General features: G+C 30.2%; 1 protein-coding gene and 1 long non-coding RNA gene across 2 annotated transcripts in view; both read right to left on the bottom strand.

Moving 5' to 3' along the window:
* LOC144848831 (uncharacterized) overlaps positions 1 to 26,314 on the bottom strand; it is a 183,539-nt gene that overhangs the window by 109,019 nt on the left and 48,206 nt on the right. The gene's annotated exons all lie outside the window — the stretch shown is intronic.
* LOC144848816 (thialysine N-epsilon-acetyltransferase-like) lies at positions 20,671 to 25,444 on the bottom strand. The gene is made up of 5 exons (XM_078705753.1): positions 25,362 to 25,444; positions 23,724 to 23,886; positions 23,125 to 23,304; positions 22,799 to 22,839; positions 20,671 to 22,697 (listed from the first exon to the last, which is right to left on the bottom strand). The coding sequence occupies exons 2-5, from the start codon at positions 23,845 to 23,847 to the stop codon at positions 22,527 to 22,529; spliced, it is 516 nt and encodes a 171-aa protein (XP_078561879.1). The 5' UTR covers positions 23,848 to 23,886; positions 25,362 to 25,444; the 3' UTR covers positions 20,671 to 22,526.

The raw sequence follows: 26,314 nt of genomic DNA, 5'->3' as shown, positions 1-26,314 counted from the left end.
CTACTTAGAAGGCCGACAAATCGCCGACGCTACGGTCGCCTGGGACGAGACAACGTCCTGAAGGTAGCACGATGAAAAAGTGGTCTGAGCTCTCCACCATGCCGCCGCTAAAATATCCGAAACGGGCACACCCCGAAATAACGCCCACGAAGCCACTGAGCCACGCACCTCGTGCATATGAGCTGGCGGCGGCAAGCGTGAAGATGCATACGCTGACTTGATGGCGGAAACGACCCAACGGGCTATCGTATCCTTAGAGGCGGGGCCATGGGGTTTTATTGTCGTCACAAACAGATGTGACGTTCCGTTTCGTAAATGTTGCGTGCGATTAACATATATTTGTATCGCACGCACTGGGCACCAAAGCCTGTCTTCTCGCACAGAGGAGTGCGAGAAATTTTAGAAATAAAAATGGTTGGTGGAGAGTGATTCAGGGTTTGGGTCTTTGCTAAGAACCCTGCTCGGAAAGTGAGACGAACACCGTTGTTCTCAAACCGAATATGGCCAGGGTCTAAGGAAAGTGCGTGAATCTCACCCTTACGCTTACATGACGCTGCGGATACTAGAAACGCAGTCTTAATAGAAACATCGAGCAGAGATGCTGAACCAAGGGGTTCGTATGGCGGTTTTGTAAGGGCCTCAAGGACCGAGTTTAAGTCCCACCGGGGAAGCAAAGACCGCACGGGAGGTCGAACATTAAACATTCCTCTTATCAGCATCGATAGTTCTAAAGAGGAGGATACTGACGATCCGTCGGGAAACCTCGGTAATACTACCGCAATAGCTGACCGGTACCCCGCTATGGTTCTGACCTGGAGTCCCGACTGAAATAGGTCATGGAGAAACCGGGAGACTTCGCCTAGAGAGGCGGAATGAGGATCGATTTCATAACCGGCACACCATTGATAAAAACGCTTAAGGCGGCTGTTGTATAGTGTTCTTGTCGACTCCCGTCGAGACTGGGCTGCCAACAAGGCAGGCCCGTCTGGAATTCCTGCACTTCTGAGGCGATTCCTGACAAGGGCCAGGCAGTCAGCGTCAGGGATTGCAGGTTGTGAAGGCCCAGCCGGGCCCGGGATTGAACTAAGAGATCGGGCCGAATTGGCAGGGTCCTGGGCTGAGAATAAAGCAGACTCAGCATTGTGGGAAACCAAGTTTGGCGAGACCACCATGGTTTCATCAAATATAAATATTATTATAACAAATGTTACTAAATAATTTGTTTATGTAGTAATTTTGTCTTGAATTAAATGATTAAATGAATACATAACTAGAAAGACACTCCGAGAGTGCATACCTCCGCCTACTGTAAAATTCTCCTACATAAGATTTCTCCGGTAAAAAAGATATATATAGATATTTGTGTGTGTCTTAATGCTGTTTCTGATTTAGGCTAATTTAAATACAAGCATGTGTATGCGAGTTTGGTGTAATGGTTATGTAACAAGCCTTTCAACAACAATAGCTTGAGTTGACCAACAATAGAACAGCAACGCGAAAATCAAACGAGTGAATTTGAAAAGAAATAGGTTTTTTAAACTACTCGCATCAAAAAACGTGCACATTAAATAAAATTATGTTTTAAAATTACAAATCAGAAATTATAACTCTTGCTTCTTGTAAGTTTTTTGGACAAGTAGTTTTCGAGAAAATGCAATTACAGTTTACTTGTTACTTTAAGACTGCTCGCCGGCTTTTGAAAAATTTTGTCATATCTTTTAAGACTAGCAGGTCTGAAAAGTATACTAAAAAGTGGTCCAGAATTGGGACCGTGGTCCGAAATGGTCCCAAAATTTAATGGAATGGTCCTTGACCACATATCTATCTGTACATTCATTTTGGTAAAGACCTTGTAATTACTTTTTGAGTAATCCTGCTAACAAACAAACAGACAAATAGACAAACACACGCGATCGATTACATATACCTCCTTGGCGGAGGTAAATAATTCAAAATTAATCTAAAATTGTAAAATTTCACAATATAAATATTATTATAATTATTGTTATGCTAAATAATTAGTATTTGTTTATGTAGTGATTTTGTTTTATGAGAATAAAAATCATCAAAATATAAATATATATTATATATTTTTACATCATTAAAATGTTGATACAATACAGTGCATGTATTGTAGGATCAATTGTAATAATGGACTAATATGTACCTTATGATTATTATACAGTAAAACCAATTTTAAAATCAACATTTTTAAAATGTATCCACAATGATTAAACTATATATTTTTGTAAGATCTAACAATTGAAACTGAATCTGTATTACATATAGATAATACATTTATTATGGTTGCTATCAAACAATTTTAATTTGTTGTAGACATTTTATTTTAATAAAATAAGTTATTAAAATATACATTTTTATTTTAACATAGTATATTTTGACATAACTAAAGTACATAACTACTGTATAATGTATAGGAATGTACACATTTCAACATTTGAGGTGACAGAAAAACTAAAATAATTTAAAAACAGCTTGGATATTGTGATTTACTTATACTGTGGATTCATTTTACTTTTAAGGATTTTCCCCATTGACCAAATAAGTACATTGCCAGCCAATGCATTTGCTGGTTTGACAGCATTGGAATACCTGTAAGTGTATTGCTTATGTTTGCTTACTTTTACCAATTTGGTTTTAGATTAGAAATTAAACTAAAAATTATTTTACATTGTTGGTTAAACAATGATAATTGATTAATATTATTGTATAATTTTACAATTTGTGATCTTATAAAAATATCTTTATAAATCACTAGTTTTTAGTTCATCCACCATGAATGAACTTTATTTTTTCTGTAATTATTATATAATATAATATATATTAATTCAATATATTCACAATATAAATATCATTATAATGAATGTTACTAAATAATAATATTTGTTTATTTATTAATTTTGTCTTATGAGAATATATAAACATTATTAAAATTTACATATTTTATATTTTTACTTTAAAATGTTGATACAATACAATGCATTGTAGGATCAATTGTAATAATGGACTAATATGTACCTTATGATTTTATGATTATTTACAATAAAACTTATTTAAAAAGCAACAATTTTTAAATTTATGCACCATGATTGAACTATTTACTTTTGTAAGATATAACAATAGAAATTGAATCTGTATACATATTAGATACTACATTTGTTATATGGTTGCTAACAAACAATTTGAAATTGGTGTAGAAATTTTCTTTTAGAAAAAATAAGTTATTAAAATATATTTATCACATTTTTATTTTAACTTAGTATATTTTGACATATAAGAGTACATGCAGTATAACTACTGTATAATGTACAGGAATGTAGACATTTCAACATTTAATTTAGAAACAGCTTGTGATTTACTTGTACTGTGCATTCTTTTTACTTTTAAGGTATTTGAGCAATAACCAAATAAGTACATTACCAGCCAATGCATTTGCTGGTTTGACAGCATTGACAGATCTGTAAGTGTATTGCTTATGTTTGCTTACTTTTACCAATTTGGTTTTAATTTAGAAATTAAACTAAAAATTATTTTACATTGTTGGTTAAACAATGATAATTGATTAATATTATTGTATAATTTTACAATTTGTGATCTTATAAAAATATCTTTATAAATCACTAGTTTTTAGTTCATCCACCATGAATGAACTTTATTTTTTCTGTAATATATATAATATAATATATATATTAATTCAATATATTCACAATATAAATATCATAATGAATGTTACTAAATAATAATATTTGTTTATTTATTAATTTTGTCTTATGAGAATATATAAACATTATTAAAATTTACATATTTTGTATTTTTACTTTAAAATGTTGATACAATACAATGCATTGTAGGATCAATTGTAATAATGGACTAATATGTACCTTATGATTTTATGATTATTTACAATACAACTTATTTAAAAAGCAACAATTTTTTCATTTATGCACCATGATTGAACTATTTACTTTTGCAAGATATAACAATAGAAATTGAATCTGTATACATATTAGATACTACATTTGTTATATGGTTGCTAACAAACAATTTGAAATTCGTGTAGAAATTTTCTTTTAGGAAAATAAGTTATTAAAATATATTTATCACATTTTTATTTTAACTTAGTATATTTTGACATATATGAGTACATGCAGTATAACTACTGTATAATGTACAGGAATGTAGACATTTCAACATTTGAGGTAAAAAATTCTTTTTACTTTTAAGGTCTTTGCACAGTAACCAAATAAGTACATTACCAGCCAATGCATTTGCTGGTTTGACAGCATTGGAAACATTGTAAGTGTATTGCTTATGTTTGCTAACTTTTATCAATTTGGTTTTAATTTAGAAATTAAATTATAAATTATATTACATTGTTGGTTAAACAATGACAATGGATTAAAATTATTATATAATTTCACAATTTGTGATCTTATAAAAAATATCTTAAAAATCAATAGTTTTTTGCTCATCCAACATGAGTGAATCTTATTTTTTTAAATAATATATAATAATTTAAAATGAATTTTGATTGTAAATGCCACAATATAAATATCATTATAACTAATGTTACAAAATAATTAGTATTTGTTTATGTAGTGATTTTGTTTTATGATAATAAAAATTATTAAAATATAAATATATATTTTATATTTTGACATTAAAATGTTGATACAATACAGTGAATGTATTGTAGGATCAATTGTAATAATGGACTAATAATATGTACCTTATGATTATTTACAGTAAAAACCATGTTTAAAAAGCAACAATTTTTTAATTTATCCACCATGATTGAATATTTATTTATGTAAGACATAACAATTGAAACTGAATATCTGTATTACATATTAGATAATACATTTATTACATGGTTGCTAACAAAGAATTACATTTGGTGAAGACATTTTATTTTAAGAAAATAAGTTATTAAATTATATTTACCACATTTTTATAAAAAATGACAAAATGTTTCTAAGTAGGCCTAATCAATATTTGTTTATGTAGTAATTTTGTCTTGAGAATAAAAATTATTAGAAAATTATTACATAATAATTCAAAATTTATCTGAAATTGTAAAATTTCACAATATAAATATCATTATAATGATTGTTATACTAAATAATTAGTATTTGTTTATGTAGTGAGTTTGTTTTATGAGAATAAAAATCCTCAAAATATAAATATGTATTATATATTTTGACATTATTAAAATATTGATACTACACTACTGTATAATGTACAGGAATGTAGACATTTCAACATTTGAGGTGACAGAAAAACTAAAATAATTTTAAAACAGCTTGGATATTGTGATTTACTTATACTGTGCATTCTTTTTACTTTTAAGGGATTTGGGAAATAACAGAATAAGTACATTACCAGCCAATGCATTTGCTGGTTTGACAGCATTGGAAACATTGTAAGTGTATTGCTTATGTTTGCTAACTTTTATCAATTTGGTTTTAATTTAGAAATTAAATTATAAATTATATTACATTGTTGGTTAAACAATGACAATGGATTAAAATTATTATATAATTTCACAATTTGTGATCTTATAAAAAATATCTTTAAAATCACTAGTTTTTAGTTCATCTACCATGAATGAACTTTATTTTTGTGTAATACATAATAATAAAAAATTAATCTTAAATGTAAGATTTCACAATATAAATATCATTATAATGATTGTTATACTAAATAATTAGTATTTGTTTATGTAGTGATTTTGTTTTATGAGAATAAAAATTATTAAAATATAAATATATTTTGACATTAAAATGTTGATACAATACAGTGAATGTATTGTAGGATCAATTGTAATAATGGACTAATAATATATACATTGTACCTTATGTACCTTATGATTATTTACAGTAAAAACCAATTTAAAAACCAACAATTTTTTAATTTATCCACCATGATTGAACTACTTATTTTTGTAAGACATAACAATTGAAAGTGAATCTGTACTAACATATTAGATAATAAATTTATTAAATGGTTGCTAACAAACAATTACATTTGGTGAAGACATTTTATTTTAAGAAAATAAGTTTTATATTTACCACATTTGTATATAAAATGACAAAATGTTTCTAAGTAGGACAAATCAATATTTCTTTATGTAGTAATTTTGTCTTGAGAATAAAAATTATTAGAAAATTAATACATAATAATTCAAAATTTATCTGAAATTGTAAAATTTTACAATATAAATATCATTATAATGATTGTTATACTAAATAATTAGTATTTGTTTATGTAGTGAGTTTGTTTTATGAGAATAAAAATCCTCAAAATATAAATATGTATTATATATTTTGACATTATTAAAATATTGATACTACACTACTGTATAATGTACAGGAATGTAGACATTTCAACATTTGAGGTGACAGAAAAACTAAAATAATTTTAAAACAGCTTGGATATTGTGATTTACTTATACTGTGCATTCTTTTTACTTTAAAGGTCTTTGTTCAATAACCAAATAAGTACATTACCAGCCAATGCATTTTCTGGTTTGACAGCATTGAAAACATTAAGTGTATTGCTAATGTTTGCTTACTTTTAGCAATTTGGTTTTAATTCAGATATCAAATTACAAATTATTTTACATTGTTGGTTAAACAATGATAATGGATTAATGTTATTATATAATTTCACAATTTGTGATCTTATAAAAAATATCTTAAAAATCAATAGTTTTTTGCTCATCCAACATGAGTGAATCTTATTTTTTTAAATAATATATAATAATTTAAAATGAATTTTGATTGTAAATGCCACAATATAAATATCATTATAACTAATGTTACTAAATAATTAGTATTTGTTTATGTAGTAATTTTGTTTTATGATAATAAAAATTATTAAAATATAAACATATGTTTTGACATTAAAATGTTGATACAATACAGTGAATGTATTGTAGGATCAATTGTAATAATGGACTAATAATATGTACCTTATGATTATTTACAGTAAAAACCATGTTTAAAAAGCAACAATTTTTTAATTTATCCACCATGATTGAATATTTATTTATGTAAGACATAACAATTGAAACTGAATATCTGTATTACATATTAGATAATACATTTATTACATGGTTGCTAACAAAGAATTACATTTGGTGAAGACATTTTATTTTAGGAAAATAAGTTATTAAATTATATTTACCACATTTTTATAAAAAATGACAAAATGTTTCTAAGTAGGCCTAATCAATATTTGTTTATGTAGTAATTTTTTCTTGAGAATAAAAATTATTAGAAAATTAATACATAATAATTCAAAATTTATCTGAAATTGTAAAATGTCACACTGGTTTGACAGCATTGAAAACACTGTAAGTGTATTGCTTATGTTTGCTTACTTTTATCAATTTGGTTTTAATTTAGAAATTAAATTATAAATTACATTACATTGTTGGTTAAACAATGACAATGGATTAAAATTATTATATAATTTCACAATTTGTGATCTTATAAAAAATATCTTTAATTAACAAAACCAAGAAGTTTGCTTGCCTTACTACAAACATAATCTACATGAGAGTGGCATGTTAATTTACTGTTGATATATACACCAAGTAGTTTGAATTCATGGACTCTTTCCGTTGAATCGGAATTGATATCGTAAGCAAATATGATGGGATCTTTACACCTGGATAAACTCATTGCTGCACATTTTGATGCATTTAATGGTAGTTTATTTAAAACTGACCATTCATAAATCTTATTTAAATCACTCTGTAACTTTATACAGTCTTCTAATTCATGAATAGGTCTTGAAATGGTATTGTCATCTGCAAATTGAAAAATTGAAGATTCTATACCATATTCAAGATCACTCACATACAATAGAAACAAAAGAGGGCCACAAGAACCGACCCCTGGGGTATCCTGATATTACATTCTTCCAATGCGATATTTCACCTCTATAGATAACTCTTTGTTTTCTATTTAAAAGAAAATCCTGAATCCATTTATTTAAACCTTTGTTTAAGCCAATATTGTTAAGTTTCTTAATCAGACGCTTATGGGGTACTTTATCAAAAGCAGATGAAAAATCTAAGAAAATTACATCTACTTGCTTACAATTTTTTGCATCTAAACTTTGAGCCCATGAATGAAACGCCTTAGTGAGTAACAATTCAGTACTATAAGCATGTTTAAAACCAAACTGATTATCTGATAATATACTATTAGCCTCTAAGAAATTATTGATTCGGGTACACACAAGTTTCTCCATAATTTTACAAACAATTGGTGTTAAAGACACAGGTCTTAACTCTTAAAATCACCTTTAGGTTTTCCATGCTTTTTGAAAACAGGTACAACATTAGCAGTTTTCCACTGTTTTGGTAAAATGCCTTTTTCTAAAGATAAATTAAAAAAGTCGCACAACAATCGTGCTAGTTCTGCCCTACAAACCTTTAGAAATATGGGAAGTAAATTATCAGGTCCTGGAGATTTTGAAACAATTAAATAGTTTAATGCCTGATAAACCTCCATCACATTAAATTTCTCAAGTTCCATATAATGCTGAGGGATAATATCAGAGTTGCAGAGCAAGTCATCATTACCATCATCATCATTATTACTGAAATTACTAGAAAATTGATCATTGAACAAATTTGCTATCTCTCTAGCATCTGTTACTATAGCATCATTAATCTTAAAACTTATAACTTGTGAATCTTGTCTAATTGCCCTAATATATGCCCAAAATTGCTTTATATTTGAAGTAGCCTTATTTGAGATGTCTAGAACATAATTTCTGTGACTACAATATATGGCTTTTTTCAGTTCCTTACTACAACACTTAAATCTATCTGTAGCTTCATTTGTTTTTAAAATCTTAGCCTTCCTATATAATTTTCTTTTCTTTGTACAAAGTTTCTTAATTTCTGTAGTAATCCATGGAAATGGTTTAGTCTTATTTCTTTTCTTAATAGGCACAGATTCAGAAATAGCCTTGTTTATATTGTTCATTATACTATCCCAAATATTATTAATATTTTCAAACATAAAACAATTTTCCCAATTAAAATTAATTAATATGCTTTTCATCTTTTCAAAATCTGCATTTTTTAGTGCATATACAGTTTTTGTTATAACTTTGTCACGTTGTTTTGATATCCTTAAACATATCTCAATTGCATCATGATCACATGAGTCAAAATTGTTAATAATTTGACATTTATCAATTAAAAGTGGATTACTAACAAAAGCCAAGTCCAAAAAGTGCCCATCCCCATTTCGTGTTACATAAGAAGGCTGATCTATTATTTGCACTAGTCCAGTTGCCATTGTTCCTTCTACCAAGCTTCCTGCTTGGGCGGATAAACCATTGTTCACATTTAAACATTCCAATCAACATGAATATTAAAGTCGCCGATGAGTAATACCTGTTTGTAATCAACAACTTTTGCTTGAACTTTATCTAGATTATCAATAAAGGAATTTAAATATTGAACATTTGAAGAAGGCGGCCTATAAAACACTCCTAATAAAATTTTACCTATATTACTATGACATTCTATCCAAATCAGTTCAAGTGTATCAACATTGAGATCTGTGCATAAAGATGGATTTAAACATGTTTTACAAGCAATTAAAACCCCCCCTCCATGAGAATTTCTATCCTTTCTAAAAATGGTATAATCATTGTTTAAAAGCTGACTATCATATACTGTGCTATCGAGCCATGTCTCTGATATAGCAATGACGTCATGAGACGAAGAAGAAAATCTAGCATTGAAATCTAATAATTTGTTTTTCACACTTCTTATATTACAATAGAATAAACTTAACATTTTACTTGATTTTGTGTTACCTGAATTTACTATATTATTGCTATCATTACTAGAATCATTGTTTATATTAATTTCATTTAATGTTATGTCATTATCATCAGCACTCTTCATCTTAGCTACATTTATTACGGCTTCATCTACTTTGCCATTTTTTCAGTGTTCAACTTGGCAAAATTTCGCTTTATGTCCTACTTGATTACAAACCCAACACACAACCGCTTTTCCATGTCTGCAAACTCGTCGTACATGTCCACTCTCGCCACAGAAATGACAATTTGCTACAGGCATGCTTTGATGATCTCTAGTGTGCGTGCTTCCAGTTCTTCTATTTTCTTTGGTGATATTATTGACAGTACATTATTAATACTCTTAACCAAGGCTGATGTACCCCTCAAGTTAAGATGTAAACCATGACTTGTAAACTTTGATGAATCCACTCCATATCGCGTAGTGAAAGCTCGGCTGTGATCAATAACAATGTTACCGAAAGAATACTTGAGCATTTCATTTACGTCAAATACGCGTCTGTTTAATGAAAGATCATCAAGTCTCTGGCAAATCGCTGAGATGAAAACCTCGCCTGTTATCCTCGTTTTAAGCCTTGATATCATATCGGTGTAGTCGTTCTTTAGCCTATCCAAGTCAAAGTTGCTATCGCAACAGTCATTTGTTCCAGCATGAATGACAACATTTTCTACATTGGTCAGATCGATCTCACATAATGTATAGTTAACTTGTTCCACAGTTGCTCCCCTTAATGTTCTGACAGATGTTTCACATAGGCCATCTATTATTAGATTTCTTTGTTGTTTAGCTGGAATTTGTTTAGCTGGAATTTGTTTAGCTGGAATCTGTTTAGCTGGAATTTGTTTAGCTGGAAATTGTTTAGCTGGAATTTGTTCGGCTTTCTTTGTAGGCTTTGGTGATACATTATTATAAGTAATGCATATTAAAACGTATATTAAATCAATCAAAATAGTATTTTTTAAAGAAAATCGGCCTGTTTTCAACATTATGATGCTGTACTCGAGCTGTTCAACCGGTTTTCATCTATTAAAAACAATTATCGTAGGAGGAGATAGGAAAATGCGAAGCATCCTCGCATTATTTTCTGCGGGTATTTTTCAAGTTGGACATCCATTAGACAGTGTATACCACGACCACGAAACACCCCTATTTGGGGCAAATCGTTGAACCTAAATTCGTAATTGTCAATAGCTTATTATCTAACTCAATTCAATTAGTAAACATGGTTACATCAGATGGTTAAAATCAGTACCGAAAGTACGAACCAACTTTATATACCATCGAGTAAAAATTCTAGAAATAAACCGCGATTTATTGAATTTTGCCCTTACGTAAATTTATATATAGATTTCACTAAATTAAATCATAGATGTAGAATTAACAATTACAGATTATTATGTATTACCATAAAACCTTGAAAAGAAGGCAATTGCTGTTTCTTTTTTTAGGATTCTTAGGTGGGCTTCTTTTTGAGATATGCTCAATTTTGAAATGGACCTTTTTTTTGTGCCGCTTCTTTAATAGCAGCACAAAACAAGCAAGCATTAGGAAACAGTTACCATTTGGAAGGTTATAATTTGCTAGGGCTGAAAAAATGGGTATTTGGAAACTCGGACTGGGAATGGTGGCAAACCCCAAAATGATATAAGATGTAGAACACAATAAATAATTTGCAATTAACTCACCTGCTCAAGCCTAAGCTAGCAAGACCATACTGTGCATTATTTATCATTTAAGGTCGTTGGACGGTAACCAAATAAGTACATTGGAAGCCTATGCATTTTCTGGTTTGGAATCATTGACAGAACTGTGAGTATTTTTTCAATACTTCATTTTACGAACTTCTTAATTTCAAAAGAAACTTTATTTATTGTTGTTTTAGAACTATTCTAATTATTCCAGTTGATACTGTATGTCATAGACTGCCCTAACATTGCTTTAACACCGGTGCCAATCAATAGATTAGAGCAACAATATGAATTAATTATATTATTGTTTATATACATGATTATTTGATTCAAAGATCTCTTTTTTTTTTAATGAAAATAATTACCATAATACTGTATCAAACAACTTGGATTTTCCTTACTATGAATTATCTTTCTGTATCAAACAACTATGATATAATAATTTACTTTACTATGAAATATTTTATTTTGAAGGCATTTGAATGGTCACAAAATCAGTACATTGCCAGCTAATGCATTTAATGGTTTGACAACATTGACAACACTGTAAGTGTTTTATTTAGGTCATAATACTTTTATAATTTACCTCCGCCAAGGAGGTATTTGTAATCGATCGCGTGGGTTTGTCTGTCTGTTTGTTTGTTTGTTAGCTCAAAAAGTAATTACAAGATCTTTACCAAAATGAATATGCGGATAGATATGTGGCCAAGGACCATTCTATTAAATTTTGGGACCATGGTCCCAATTCTGGACCACTTTTTTAGTATACTATTCAGACCTGCTAGTGTTAAAAGATAAGACAGAATTTTCCAAAAGCCGGCGAGCAGTCTTAAAGTAACAAATAAACTAAAATTGCATTTTCTCGAGAACTACTTGTCCAAAAAACTTCATTTTTGTACAAGAGGCAAGAGTTATAACTTGTGATTTGTAAATTTAAAACATAATTCGATTTAATGTGCACGTTTTTTGATGCGAGTAGTTTAAAAAACCTATTTCTTTTCAAATTCACTCGTTTGATTTTCGCGTTGCTGTTCTATTGTTGTAAACTGAAGCTATTGTTAATTGAAAGGCTTGTTACATAACCATTACACCAAACTCGCATACACATGGTTGTAGTGAAATTAGCCTAATCACAAACAGCATTAAGACACACACAAATATATATATATTTCTTTTTTACCGGAGAAATCTTATGTAGGAGAATTTTACAGTAGGTGGAGGTATGCACTCTCGGAGTGTCTGTCTAGTTTTCTTTTTTAATTATAAATCTTAAAATAAAATTTAATGAGAAAAAATATAGACGCTGTTAATTTTATTCATTTGTTCTTGAGAATGCTTCTACGATGGTTCCGAAACGTTGATCTTTTTTTTCATTAAAAATTTTATTTTAAAGTTATGTAGTAAACGTATCTTAATTTGTAATTATGAATTCCTTATTATATTATAGTTAAATATAAATTGCATTCTTGTACGTACCAGAATAAAATAATAAATTACATGCAATTTCTAACAGTATGTAAATTTTAATGTAATGGTCCTATAGAGTAATTGTTTTAACTTCATTTAATAATTACTATTTGATTACATTTAAAACAAGCAAGCATTAGGAAACAGTTACCATTCGGAAAGTTATAGTTTGCTATTTTGGAAACTCGGACTAGGAATGGGGCAAACCCCAAAATTTAATATATCAAATGTAGAACTCAATAGATAATTTGCAATTAACTTACCTGGACTATTACTGTTCATTATTTATTATTTAATGCGGTTGGAAGGTAACCAAATACATACGTTGGAAGCCTATGCATTTGCCAGTTTGGAATCATTTGGAGTTTTTTTTCCAATACTCCCTAATTGTGGTTATTATAATTATTCCAGTTAATACTGAATGTCATGGACTGCCCTAACAAACATTGAGTAAACACCAGTGTCAGTCAATTGAATTCGAATGAACAACATTAATTATAATTGATTAATTGATTCAAAGATAGTTTCATATTTATAAATTGTATTTTACATTGTAGGACAACTATAACAAAGTATTTAATATGTAATTTTATTATTATTATTATGTGATTATAAGTTTAAACAGCCGCCCCTCCCCCCGCCACAAAAAAAAAACAAACCAACAACTCATGGTTTTCAATGAATTCACCATGATTTTTTTACATTTCTCATATGATAATATAATAAATCAAAATAACATACAATTTAAGTGAGATTTACTACATTTAGTATTTGTTTATGTAGTGATGTTGTTTTGAGTTATCAAAATATAAATAATTTTTTTTAATATTAACAATTACTCTGTATTTTTTTTACTTTTAAGGATATTGCACATTGGGCAAGTCTATGATTACAGGTATTTTTTTCATAGTTACTCTTATGAATTTTCTTTGATTAATAATTCATTAGTTCAATATATTTATTGCTACATGCTACACAGTTTTAATCTTTGCCATTTAATTATTATCATTCCGTTGAGGGTTAAGTGACACTAGCCTACTATCAGTGCACTACAGGTTGCTGTTAAAAAATAGAAGAGATTTTGTAATGACTTGCAACATGCCTATAAAACAAGGCCAACAGCCATTAAGTTGCGTGCTACAATGCATAGTGATACCGGACCGACAGACAGACCGACAGACAGACCACGCAACTAAAAAGGCATAATTTTGACGAATTTTTGAACTTTTTCATCAAAAACGTGCGCAAATTATCCAATTCGACGTGCTCATATGACGTAATTTTAAGTCGAAATTGTTTAAAAGTTGGTACAATTATTACAAAAGGCTGCAAAAACATAAATCACGTGAAAAAAGTATGTATTTAACGCTACGTGCGCATGCGCGTACAAATTTGCGCGTGTATGGGAATTTTTGACATGCTCAAAATGACAAGAAACGCGTAGAAAGTTGATTAAAAATTAATTTTGCGCATTTTAAAATTTTAAATGCGCATGCGCGCGTAACTCTGTGTAAAACACACATTTTTTTTTCAACAGAAAGCTAGCGCCTGATATAAATTAAACTTTTGCAAAGTTTCAATTTAAAATGTTATTTGGTTTTTGACCTATGTTAAATACGAGAAAATCGTTAAATCGCGCGTAAATCACGTTGTGCAACTCTAACATCATTCACAATAGGAGGTGCACAATTTCACGTAAATGCCCACGTGTTGACATCAAAACAGTTTAAAAAGTACAGAAAAGCGATAAAACGCATAGTGATACCGGACCGACAGACAGACCGACAGACATAGTGAACTATAGAGTCGCGTCCACGCGACTAAAAATTGCAAACAAACATAATTTACCCTTTAAAAGATCCATTCGGTTGGTAATACAAATAAAATATAATTATATTTTTATTTACTGTCACAACATACGGTTGAGATATAATAAACTGTTATATTTTATTTTGTAACATAATTTAGTTTAAACGGTGGGCTATGAGAACAAAATTTCTATTTTTATACCTTGATATTGAATATGAATGAGTAAATGAATGTGAACAAAACAAGGCTATCAAATTAAAGTTAATTGACAAACATATCTAATTTCTTGTCTTGCTGCTTAAACCTATTCTTTAAAAATCAAAACTTACCTAAACATTACTTACATATTTATTGAAATTGCTTCGTTTATTTCTACTTTTTTAATTAATTTTTTATGATTATTTTATTTTATGTGGTTTTCATAAAATGAAGCATCATTCAGTACCATTTCAGTACCTGTTTCATTTCACTGCAGCAGTGGAATCAGGATAAAAAAAAGGGGGGGGGGGGAGGGAAATGAACAAAACACAATGATATTGAATTAAATTTTGTGATAATTACCCAGTCGGAGAATTAGAATTCTTAGATCTAATCTTTAAATGGTAACTAATGGTTTTAAATTATAGTTCATAGTAGTACTGGTATATATCGTTTTGAATACTGCAATTTTTTCTTACTTACTTTCCGTTTCTTTAGTTTTGGCTGGGTGGAATCTAATCAAATACGTACACTAGAAGCCAATGCATTTAATGGGTTGACATCACTGCGACAACTGTGAGTATTTTTGGGTAGGAATTTCTACAAACTTTCTAGAATTTTCAAATAAAACTAAATTTTTGAAACTTTTTGTTCCAAATTAAAACCAACAGAAATACATGGCACAACATGGTATGATATAATAATAATTATGTAATACATATCGCAAAACATGATGTATTTCCTAATACATGTTCTGCTATTTGGTTAACTACATTGTTTTACCTTGAAGGTGGTTGAGAGATTTCAAAATAAGTACATTGCCAGCAAATGCATTTTTGGGTTTGACATCATTGACATTGCTGTGAGTATTTTTTCATGCTATATACTTTATAATAATGATTGAATTACTTCATAAAAACTAAATTACGGTATATACAGTAAGTCAAAAGTAAATTTAATCACAAATATGGATGGATGGATATTTTAATTTCTTTTACTGTGTATTCTTTGTAGGAGGTTGGACGGTAACCAAATAAGGAAATTGCCAGAAAATGTATTTAATGGTTTGATAGCATTGACAGACCTGTGAGTATAATATCTTAACACATTTATCCCAAATCACTACATTGTACAATAAACAGATGCATGTAGTTTATCATTTTATAATGTGTAATTGAATTTTAATGAGAGATGATGAACCTGGAGCCACTGGTCAACTTGCTTGAAATAACACTTTTGTACTATAAAAGTGTTACTATTCTCTAGCATAAAGGAAAACATTTACAGGGTGGGCAAGTAAAGCTTAAGACTAATTAGCGCAGTGGTTTTGGTTGCCAACAAAGCTGTAAATGGCCGGAAGAATAACTTATAAAAACTTTAATCTGAAAACAAAAATAAAACGGGTAAATGCAGTGTTTATATTAAATCAATAAATAATTTGCAACTAACTTAATTAACTGCTCAAGCCCAAACTAGCAAGACCATAATGTGCATTATTTATCATATACTGTGTATTTTTTATCATTTAAGGCAGTTGGATGGTAACCAAATACACACATTGGAAGCCTATGCATTTGCCGGTTTGGAATCATTGACAGAACTGTGAGTATTTTTTCAATACTTTTACAAACTTCCTTATTTTTAAAAGGAACTTTATTTATTGTTGTTTTAGAACTATTCTAATTATTCCAGTTGATACTGGATATCATAGACGGCCCTAACATTGCTGTAACACCGGTGCCAATCAATTTACAACTAACAACATGAATTATATTATTGTTTATATACATGATTATTTGATTCAAAGATCTCTTTTGTCACTACATTTTTTTTAATGAAAATTTACAATCATACAGTATCAAACAACTTGGATACATATGATTTTAATTACTATGAATCATTTTATTTTGAAGACGTTTGAATGCTCACAAAATCAGTACATTGCCAGCTAATGCATTTAATGGTTTGACAGCATTGACAACACTGTAAGTGTTCTATCTAGTTCATAATACTTTTATAATTATCTTTTTTAATTACACATTTTAAAATAAAATTTAATGAGAAAAAAGATAGACGTCGTTAATTTTACTCATTTGTTCTTGAGAATGGTTCCATGATGGTTCCGAAACGTTGATCTTTTTTGTCATTAAATTTTATTTTAAAGTTATGTAGTAAACCTATCTTAATTTGTAATTATGAATTCCTTATTATATTATAGTTAAATGTAAATTTAATTCTTGTACCAGAATAAAATAATGTATTACATGCAATTTTCTAACAGTATGCAATTTTAAGGCAATGATCCTATAGAGCAATTGTTTTAACTTCATTTAATAATTAATATTTTATTACATTTAAAACTCCCAACAATGGGTCTTGATGTCCCCTTAGGGAGGCCTTGCAGGAGGTCCAGTAATATCATTTTCAGTATTTCTATCAAAATTATATTCACTGTCAAAAAGTATTTAGGTAATCGGTTACAGGATTATAAATCCATGAAAAACCCCTTATTGTCAAAAATTGTTTGTGCCTATGGGAGATGTGTGTGTGTGTTTGGATGTGCTGCTTACATAGGAAAATCATTCAGGCCTTAATACCAGTGTCTTAATGGGATGTGTCTGGGAGTTTCATACCATACTGTATTACCATATTAGGAAAAAAAATCAACCTTCTTGAATATTGTAATTTTATTATACTGTTCATTCTTTTTCCTTTGTAGGAGGTTGGATGGTAACCAAATCAGTACATTGCCAGCCAGAGCATTTAATGGTTTGTCAGCTTTGACAGACCTGTGAGTGTTTTCATACTATTTGCTACGTTTACAAATTTATATTATTTCACCAAATTAAATCATGCATGTAGAATTAACAATTACAGATTATTATGTATTATCATAAAACCTTGAAAAGAAGGCAATTGCTGCTTCTTCTCTTTAGGATTCTTGGGTGGGCTTCTTTTCGAGATGGACTCAATTTTGAGATGGGCTTCTTTTTGCGCCACTCCTTTAGGCAGTTATATTCAAGAGGACAGAAACAGTTACCATGCGGAAGCTTATAGCTTACTGAGGCTGAAAAAATAATGGGTATTTGGAAACTCGGACTGGGAATGGTGGCAAACCCCAAAATGATATAAGATGTAGAACACAATAAATAATTTGCAATTAACTTACCTGCTCAAGCCTAAGCTAGCAATACTATTATACTTGCATTATTTATCATTTAAGGCGGTTGGAAGGTAACCAAATACACACATTGAAAGCCTATGCATTTTCTGGTTTGGAATCATTGACAGAACTGTGAGTATTTTTTCAATACTTTTACAAACTTCCTAATTTCAAAAGAAACTTTAGTTATTGTCGTTTTAGAACTATTCTAATTATTCCAGTTGATACTGTATGGACTGCCCTAACATTGCTGTAACACCGGTGTCAATCAATAGATTTACAACTAACAACATGAATTATATTATTGTTTATATACATGATTATTTGATTCAAAGATCTCTTTTGTCACAATTTTTTTTTTTTATGAAAATAATTACCATAATACTGTATCAAACAACTTGGATACTGTATATGATTTTCCTTACTATGAATTATTTTCTTTGAAGTTGTTTTAACATACTGTATCAAACAACTATGATATAATAATTTTACTTTACCTTGAAATATTTTATTTTGAAGGCGTTTGAATGGTCACAAAATCAGTACATTGTCAGCTAATGCATTTAATGGTTTGACAGCATTGACAACACTGTAAGTGTTTTCTCCTGTTTATATACTTTTATATTGTAAATTACAGTAGAAGCCATATTAATGGGACACCTTCAAAACCCAACGTTTTTATTGTTTTTGTAATGGGAAGGAATATTGTCCCCTTAGGGGTTGGCCATAGTGTTAAAACATATGTTGCCCCTCGTTTGCGGAAAGTGTCTCCTGAATAGAGCTGTCCTACTGTAAATCTTACTCATTATAGTATATTAATTGGTTAAGCTAATTATATAATTAAGGGTCTGTTGATTTATCTTTTAACAGGAACTTAGATAACAACGCTATAACTACCATAGATCCTGAGGCATTTTCTTTTGTTGTTTCATCTCTTTCGATTTTGTAAGTTAACACTCTGCAATTTGTATTTTTTTTAACTTATCGCGTGTCCATAACCTAAATTGGTATGACTTATATCAGGATTAATAGAGAGAACATCCACCTTTGATTGCCTCAATTAAATCATCCTTATCACTTTGGCCTATTTTTAATAAACAGTAATTATGTTTATGCACATGTGATTTACCACTAAAATCTATTAATGTGCTCTCCAATTTCAGAAATCATAGATCCAAATACTTGATACTTGCTCGACTCTAGTACATGGTTATATATTGCAGAAATTGATTTATTTTTTCAAAATTGAAGAAATTTAGTGTTAGTTACTTTATACTATCTACTAACAAGTAAAACCACCTTTAAAAATACCAAGCTACAATAACTAAACACTCGAATCTAAACATATTATTAGTTCTGTACATTATTATATTATATTATTATTAATTTATATTATTATAATAAGAAATGTTATGTATACAATATAGATATATTAAGTTAGTAATGAATGAAAGAAGAGAAAGTGTGAAACATACACAGCTCTAGACAAAAAAAGTTGATACACAGAAAACCACCTCAGAAATAATTAATTTTGGCAACTCTGGTAATTCTTCTTGTACATTCTTAACAATGTTTAATTTAGTGTTTAAATTTGCTATTTTTAGAAAGTTAAGAGGCAACAAGTTAAAGGTTTACAGAGATAGAACTTTTCAGCAATTTACAAGCTTAAAAGAATTGTAAGTATTGATAGATCTACATACACAACTTCAACTTATTATTCATAAAAAGAGAAATATTTTGCCACATATGGCATTTCATACGTATACTATTTGAGCTTAAACACCAAGTGGTGGGCTAACGTAAACAAGACAATAAATACAGACTTAGGGCAAACTTAAAAATATTGCAAAAGATATGCAGATAACATGCAGTTCAAAATTTTGAAATGTTGGTCTTGAACTATTTAAAACATCCCAAAATTTAATGAAATTCCTTTAAGATACAACAAATAATAACTTAGCACTTATTATGTTGCTATATTTGATTCTTTTAGGTACTCGGAATACTCTAGTCTCTGTTGCCTTGTTGGCGCCATCGATGTCTGCGAGCCTTCAGATGCATTTGCATCGTGTGAAGACTTGCTAAAAAATGAACTTCTCCGTGTGTTGATGATGATTATCGGGTTATCTTCGGTCATTGGGAATGTTGTTGTTATCGTTTCACGAAAGTTTAAAAAAGATAATGATATTAACAATGTTAACAAAGTCCAAACCACACTAATTACCAACCTTGCCGTGTCTGACCTGCTGATGTCAGTCTACCTGATCATCATTGCCAGTGTGGATATACATTACAGAGGAAGATACGGAAAGGTTTCCAGAGTTTGGAGAAATAGTGTCCTTTGCAGTTTTGCAGGGGCTATTTCTACACTCTCTGGGCAATGCTCAGTGTTTACACTGATGCTGCTGAGTGTCGATCGAGCTATTAACATTGTTAATCCGTTTAGCACGAAACGCCTCAACCGTACAAAATGTCGAATCATTATCAGCTTCGGATGGCTATTCTGGATTGTGCTGAGTTTTCTTCCAGTAATAGCCAATGAATTAAACTTATCGTATTTTGGTGACAATTATTATGGAAAGGAAAGTGTGTGCCTTGCACTACCTTTAACCAGAAGTCGGTGGCCAGGTTGGGAGTATGCTGTTGCTATTTTTGTTGCCTTTAATGGCGTCGGCTTTTTTGTAATTGTACTTAGTTATCTGACAATTTTCTTGTCAGTGAAAAGATCGGGGGCCACTGTCAATAGAAGACAGAGGAGGAAAGAGCAGTTAAAAATGGCGAGAAAACTAGGCTTAATAGTTTTCACTGATTTCTGTTGCTGGGCCCCGATTATAGTAATGGCAATTGGTTCCGAGATGGGTTGGATGACAATTCCTGATGACATATATGTTTGGGCAGCGACATTTATCATCCCCATCAACTCCTCAGTCAATCCGTATCTTTACACAATTGCTTATATGTTTAAGTGCAAAGTGCGTCAACCGGCACCTGTACAGATTCCACTTAATACATTGTAATTTGGCTATTTATTGCATTCAATCTTTGATCAGAGAGTTGCAATTAAGAACTCTCTGCTTTGATCTTGTTTTAATCACATTTTTATCACTGTACCTGTAAACTTTTTACTAATATCATTTAAAAGCATTTTCTTGTACAATTCATATTTTTGTTTGTACTAAAATGATTTAAGAATTTGTTTATGTCAAGATTGTAGAATATTTAATAAATTCATAAATGTAGTTTGCTAATTTTAATTTTCAAGATTTCAGTATATTTATATGCCCATTTAAATTATTCATCAATGTATTTTGGTAATGTTGTTTTATAATTGTCAAGATTTTAGTATATATAATTTATTCAATTTATTTTAAGTTTTGTCACGATTTTAAAGAAATTCATCTATTCCTAATTAGTAATTTCATTATTGATATGTGGATGTTTCATAGATTCAAACTACTTTATTCATTAATAGTTGTAAATTATTGTTAATTGGTAACTAGTTTGGTGAATAACGCGAGTTCTATCTAAACCATCTATGGTAATTTGGTTTTTATAAATATATTTTGTCTGAAAAACTTTCAGTATCTTCTAAATACTTGATAAGTCAATCTAGTCAAGTTTTAGTTTAAAATTAAATAATATTTGTTGAATCTAAGTATTTCATTTTTGTTTTGGAATTTATAAATGTGACAGCTAATTCGTAAACTCCCATTGGTGACAATAGGACCAACTTTTACTTTCAAAACTTTACAATATTAATACTGAAAATGAATGTTTCATGAGGACTGCTTCTAAAAGAAAAATGTATACGTAACTACGACCTATGACAGACAATTTTGAAAGACTTGATTTGGTGTTTTATACAGGCTAAGAAAAATGGCAGCCATTTTGAAGTATATTTTAACCATCTTGGATTTTTAAAAGTGATTTTCTAGCCAAAATCGGATGCCTTAATACTAATATTTGGGTAAAATTGAGAGAGAAAACGGCCATTTTTTATTTTTAGTTTTTTTTCTTCCGTTTCTCTATTTTTGATATGTTGTTCAGATGGGTCTTAGGAAGTACAACAAAAATAAATTCTGTTCTAATTTTGTCTCTAGGTCAAACCATAGTTTGACCGGACTAATGAATGGTCTTTCACACATGCTCCAGTCTGGTACAGCAAATTAAACATTTCATGACGAAAACGCGATATACGCGTAGCATCATTTATCGTGTAAACGAATCATGCATGGAAAGCAGCCAGCAGATGTTGAAAAGGCATTACAATATTACATTATTATACTAACATTTCTAAACTGAAAATTGTCTTTAAATAGAAAAATTAAGAATTAGTCACAAATGTTAACAATTGAGGCTTAAACATTGTATACATATGCCAGTCCTCAGTTACTGTTAAATCTATCGAGTTGATTGTTTTATACATATTAATTGCTGGTTTATTCCAACCTAGCACTGCCCACTGCATTCTCTGGCAACCTTTCTCTAAACCAATCTGAAAAAATTATAATGTTGTTATATGGGTTAAAAATTATTTATATTATTTATATATTCATTAATTATTCATGTTTTTCAGTTATTTTTTGACATAATTACCTTAGCAACCCTTCTCATCATAATTCGTCCGTAACCTCTTCCTATAAAATTTAAGTAAAGAATAACATTGATATTTTCTTTTTTTGTGACATGCTAATTGACTTTTTATTGAAAGCATTTTTTAAAATAGTAAAACCATTTTTTGGTTTTGGTTGGATTTCAACTAAGAATATTCAGTTTCCGCAGAGAAAAATAATAATAACATAGTTAGAAATACACATCACTTTAATTTTAACTGATTGCAACCAATCAAAATCTTTGGATGCATTCACATACATTAAAGGTCAGTTAGAAGTAGGTCATAGGTCAGTTAGTAGGTCATTTACCTCTGAACTCTTTCATGATATACAGGTCTTCCATATAAACCACCTTCCCCTTCCAAGTACTGTATGTATAGAAGAAAACGCTGTAACCAATTACTTCAAATGTCTCTACTTCTGGTCTTTTATATTCTGCTACTAGGCAAGACACAATGCTTCCTGGTTCAAATATATCCTTCTGTAGACCTTAAAAAAAAAACAAGAATTTTTAACAAGTTCGATAAACATCTCACAGGAAAGCTACATTTCAGAAGACAAGTTTGCGAGTGTGTGTTTTAATTATGTACACTTTTTTGCACAAACCTTTATAATAATAAACACCGGCGCAGATTAAATTGTTGAAATGAAATAGACAGTAGACTTCAATGACATGCATGACGTATGGTACCATATGTAATTTCAGAAAAGACAGTATAGAAGAATAGATTTTTTAGTTCAGTGGCATGAGAGCTTGCAGTTGGGTAAAACTGAAAGCCTCACTAATCCGTACTGGACATGTATGGGTAATTTGTGCTTAAATTTAGTAATGTTACAGTAGTGTACCCTATTTTATACATACACTACACTACTCCTTAATTTTATTTTTAATGTAATGTAAAGTATACCTTCAGTAGTGTTTTCTACTTGATCTTCAGAATTTTCAAACACTGCTAATTCCATAATCATCTTCATTATCGCAGCGCAATCCTCCGGTCTTGCATCTCGTATACGGAAGTTGCCATCTTCCATTTTCCTGCTACTGTACTACTTCTTTTTTAACTTGGAAAACTAGTTTATATAGGATATCGGAATTTTGTAAATGTTAACAATGCATGACAGCATTAGACATTGAATTTCATTTTGTTATTTCCATAAACTCTTTAATACCTTACTTTATACTGTACAGCATGGCTCTATGCTCTTACAGGAAGATAAACTGAAACAATATTTATTTCGCTTACCTGCTAACTAACGAACTCCTGATTTACAGAATAATAAATGCAAAATATTTAATAACTAGATGAATGATGGGTTTATTTTGATGGATCTTTTATCTATATAAAAGAAAACTAATAAAAATCTGGTCTACAGTAGCTGCTTTAAACCAACCAGAAATAGGTAAAAATCAGGAGGCGATAGAGAAATACTTACATTAACATTTTTACTAATATTAGCAGTCCTGTCCAAATAATGGTGCATATTGATGACGTTTAGTCCATACACAAATTCATCATTAGTGTGCCGCTGATGAAATATTTATTTTCCTCATTTTGACAATGCGGTATGGAAGAACATACTGTTGGATAACTACCAAAACCGCAAATGGAAGTCATCTAATATTATATGATGTTTGTCATGAAAAGTGAATCATGAAGTACTGCAGGTACTGTATTTTGGGATATATTTTTTTCTTTTTTGCTTCTGCTGCAGAATCCAATTTAAAAACATTCAACTGCTCGGCGGTAATGCTGAGTGACTGTGAAGTCTAATACTTACAGCAGCGATTTCAAGTTACGAGAGGTGACCGCTTATGGGAGGTTCTGACGATATTGGGCCAAAATCACGTATTATGGCTATGCACAATATTTTTCGCCATTCTTAACACAACAGGCCTCTTCCCAATATTCTCCAGCTAATTGTATTTTATTGTTTATGATCAGGTGGTTTATTATTATTTATGATTTTCAGACAAATTGGTCAGTCAAAAGCTGTGTAGTTTTCTCATCGCATCTAAAAACACAGGAATGTTCTTCACAGAAATATATTTAAAACCGCTTCGAAATAAAGCTACTGTAATATAATAATTAATATATAAAGCACAAATGTATCAAAATTAATACAAATTTTTCTGATGGCCACTTACGGGAGGTAATTTACCATACAAAAATCTAATTTGTAGTAAAAAAAAAAAAAAGTGGCCGACGCCGTGGCTGCTTACTGGGCTTAATTACAGGAGGTATCAAATACACTAATTAATTAGATACGAAGAATAAACAAGCTTTTGAAAGCCTCCAAGGAGGTTCAACTGGTCTGTAGGTGCAAAAGTATTAATGCCAAACTCAGTAAATTATTACTCTTTCTGCGTGTCATACATATCCATGTAGCAAGCATCGGAATCGACCACACACATTCAGTCACTTTCTCCTATCGGAAATATAAACCAGAAATTTATAGAGAAGGAAGCTGCAGGCCTACCTAGGCTGATATGGAAGCAAACACTTATGTACTTTATGATATTTTATAAGTCAGAAGCCTTTACTTACTCTACTACTTTTATTTCCTTTGTGTACAGGGTTCTTTGGTGGTGGGAAGGTGATGGTGGAAGTATACAGTTTGAATAAACTGCCACACTACTGCGCGTGTGTCACACGCAAAAGGAGAAGTCTTGATCAGGTGATCAGAACACTTGTCGTATCACGTGATATACTCCACAAACAACAATAAATTTCATCCACGATCTGTTTTTTTTGGGAATTAAATATAAAAATGCTTTTGATGCTAGAAGATGAGCATAAGGACCATCTTAGCTTTCTAACCCAAGTTGAAATAGATGGTGTGTTAATAGTCTTCAGTTTTCTATTAGTATTAAAAACTGAACTCTCTAGCTAGCCTAATTAAAACTAGGCCTAGGCTAGACTAGACTAGAAGGAAGATTACAAACATAGCAGCCAGCCAGGGTCTCATTGGCTAAACTCTATAAGCTGGGCTTACGAGACTAAATTATAGGCCTAGCTAGGTAGAGCTATATTTAGGACGTAGTACTGTAATTGTAAGTAATTGTTTTAAATCACTGCCTCTTTAATTTCACTAAAAGTAACTTGAGTACTAAATAAAAAGGTAAGCATCAATCCCAGCCAGATACCATGCTTTTAAAACGAATTTACCTTTTCAGTGGTACAAAAGTTCTGCCAGATTGCTCTGGATTTTATCAAGAATGGTTCAAATCCAAAACTGTACCAATCAGCTGCTCGTAAGTTAAGCCCTATCTTATATCTACACTATCGAACTTTATTTTATGTAATGTGCCTATATATGGACATGATGATGTCATATCACTACCATATTTGGGCACATCACACTTTGACAGTGTAGACGGAGCTTTATATAAATTCATGCATTTGATTAAAAGTGAAAATATTATTTTTTTTTATTACAGTACCTATTTATGTATTATACTTCAAATATCTTGTGTTTGCCTGAATGATGATATAAAAAA

This window comes from Antedon bifida, chromosome 7 (assembly GCF_963402885.1).
Source record: "Antedon bifida chromosome 7, ecAntBifi1.1, whole genome shotgun sequence".
Lineage (NCBI taxonomy): Eukaryota > Metazoa > Echinodermata > Crinoidea > Comatulida > Antedonidae > Antedon > Antedon bifida.
The sequence above is the reverse complement of the archived record's forward strand: the minus strand, read 5'-3'. Positions and strand labels throughout refer to the sequence as shown.

Excerpts from the sequence above, each read along its gene's own strand:
- LOC144848816 (XM_078705753.1), bottom strand. The coding sequence starts at position 23,847 with ATGGAAGATGGCAACTTCCGTATACGAGATGCAAGACCGGAGGATTGC. Across the intron at positions 23,305-23,723 it reads AGTAGAAAACACTACTGAAG|GTCTACAGAAGGATATATTT; the intron begins GTATACTTTACA and ends TTTTTTTTTAAG. Across the intron at positions 22,840-23,124 it reads TATCATGAAAGAGTTCAGAG|GAAGAGGTTACGGACGAATT; the intron begins GTAAATGACCTA and ends TAAATTTTATAG.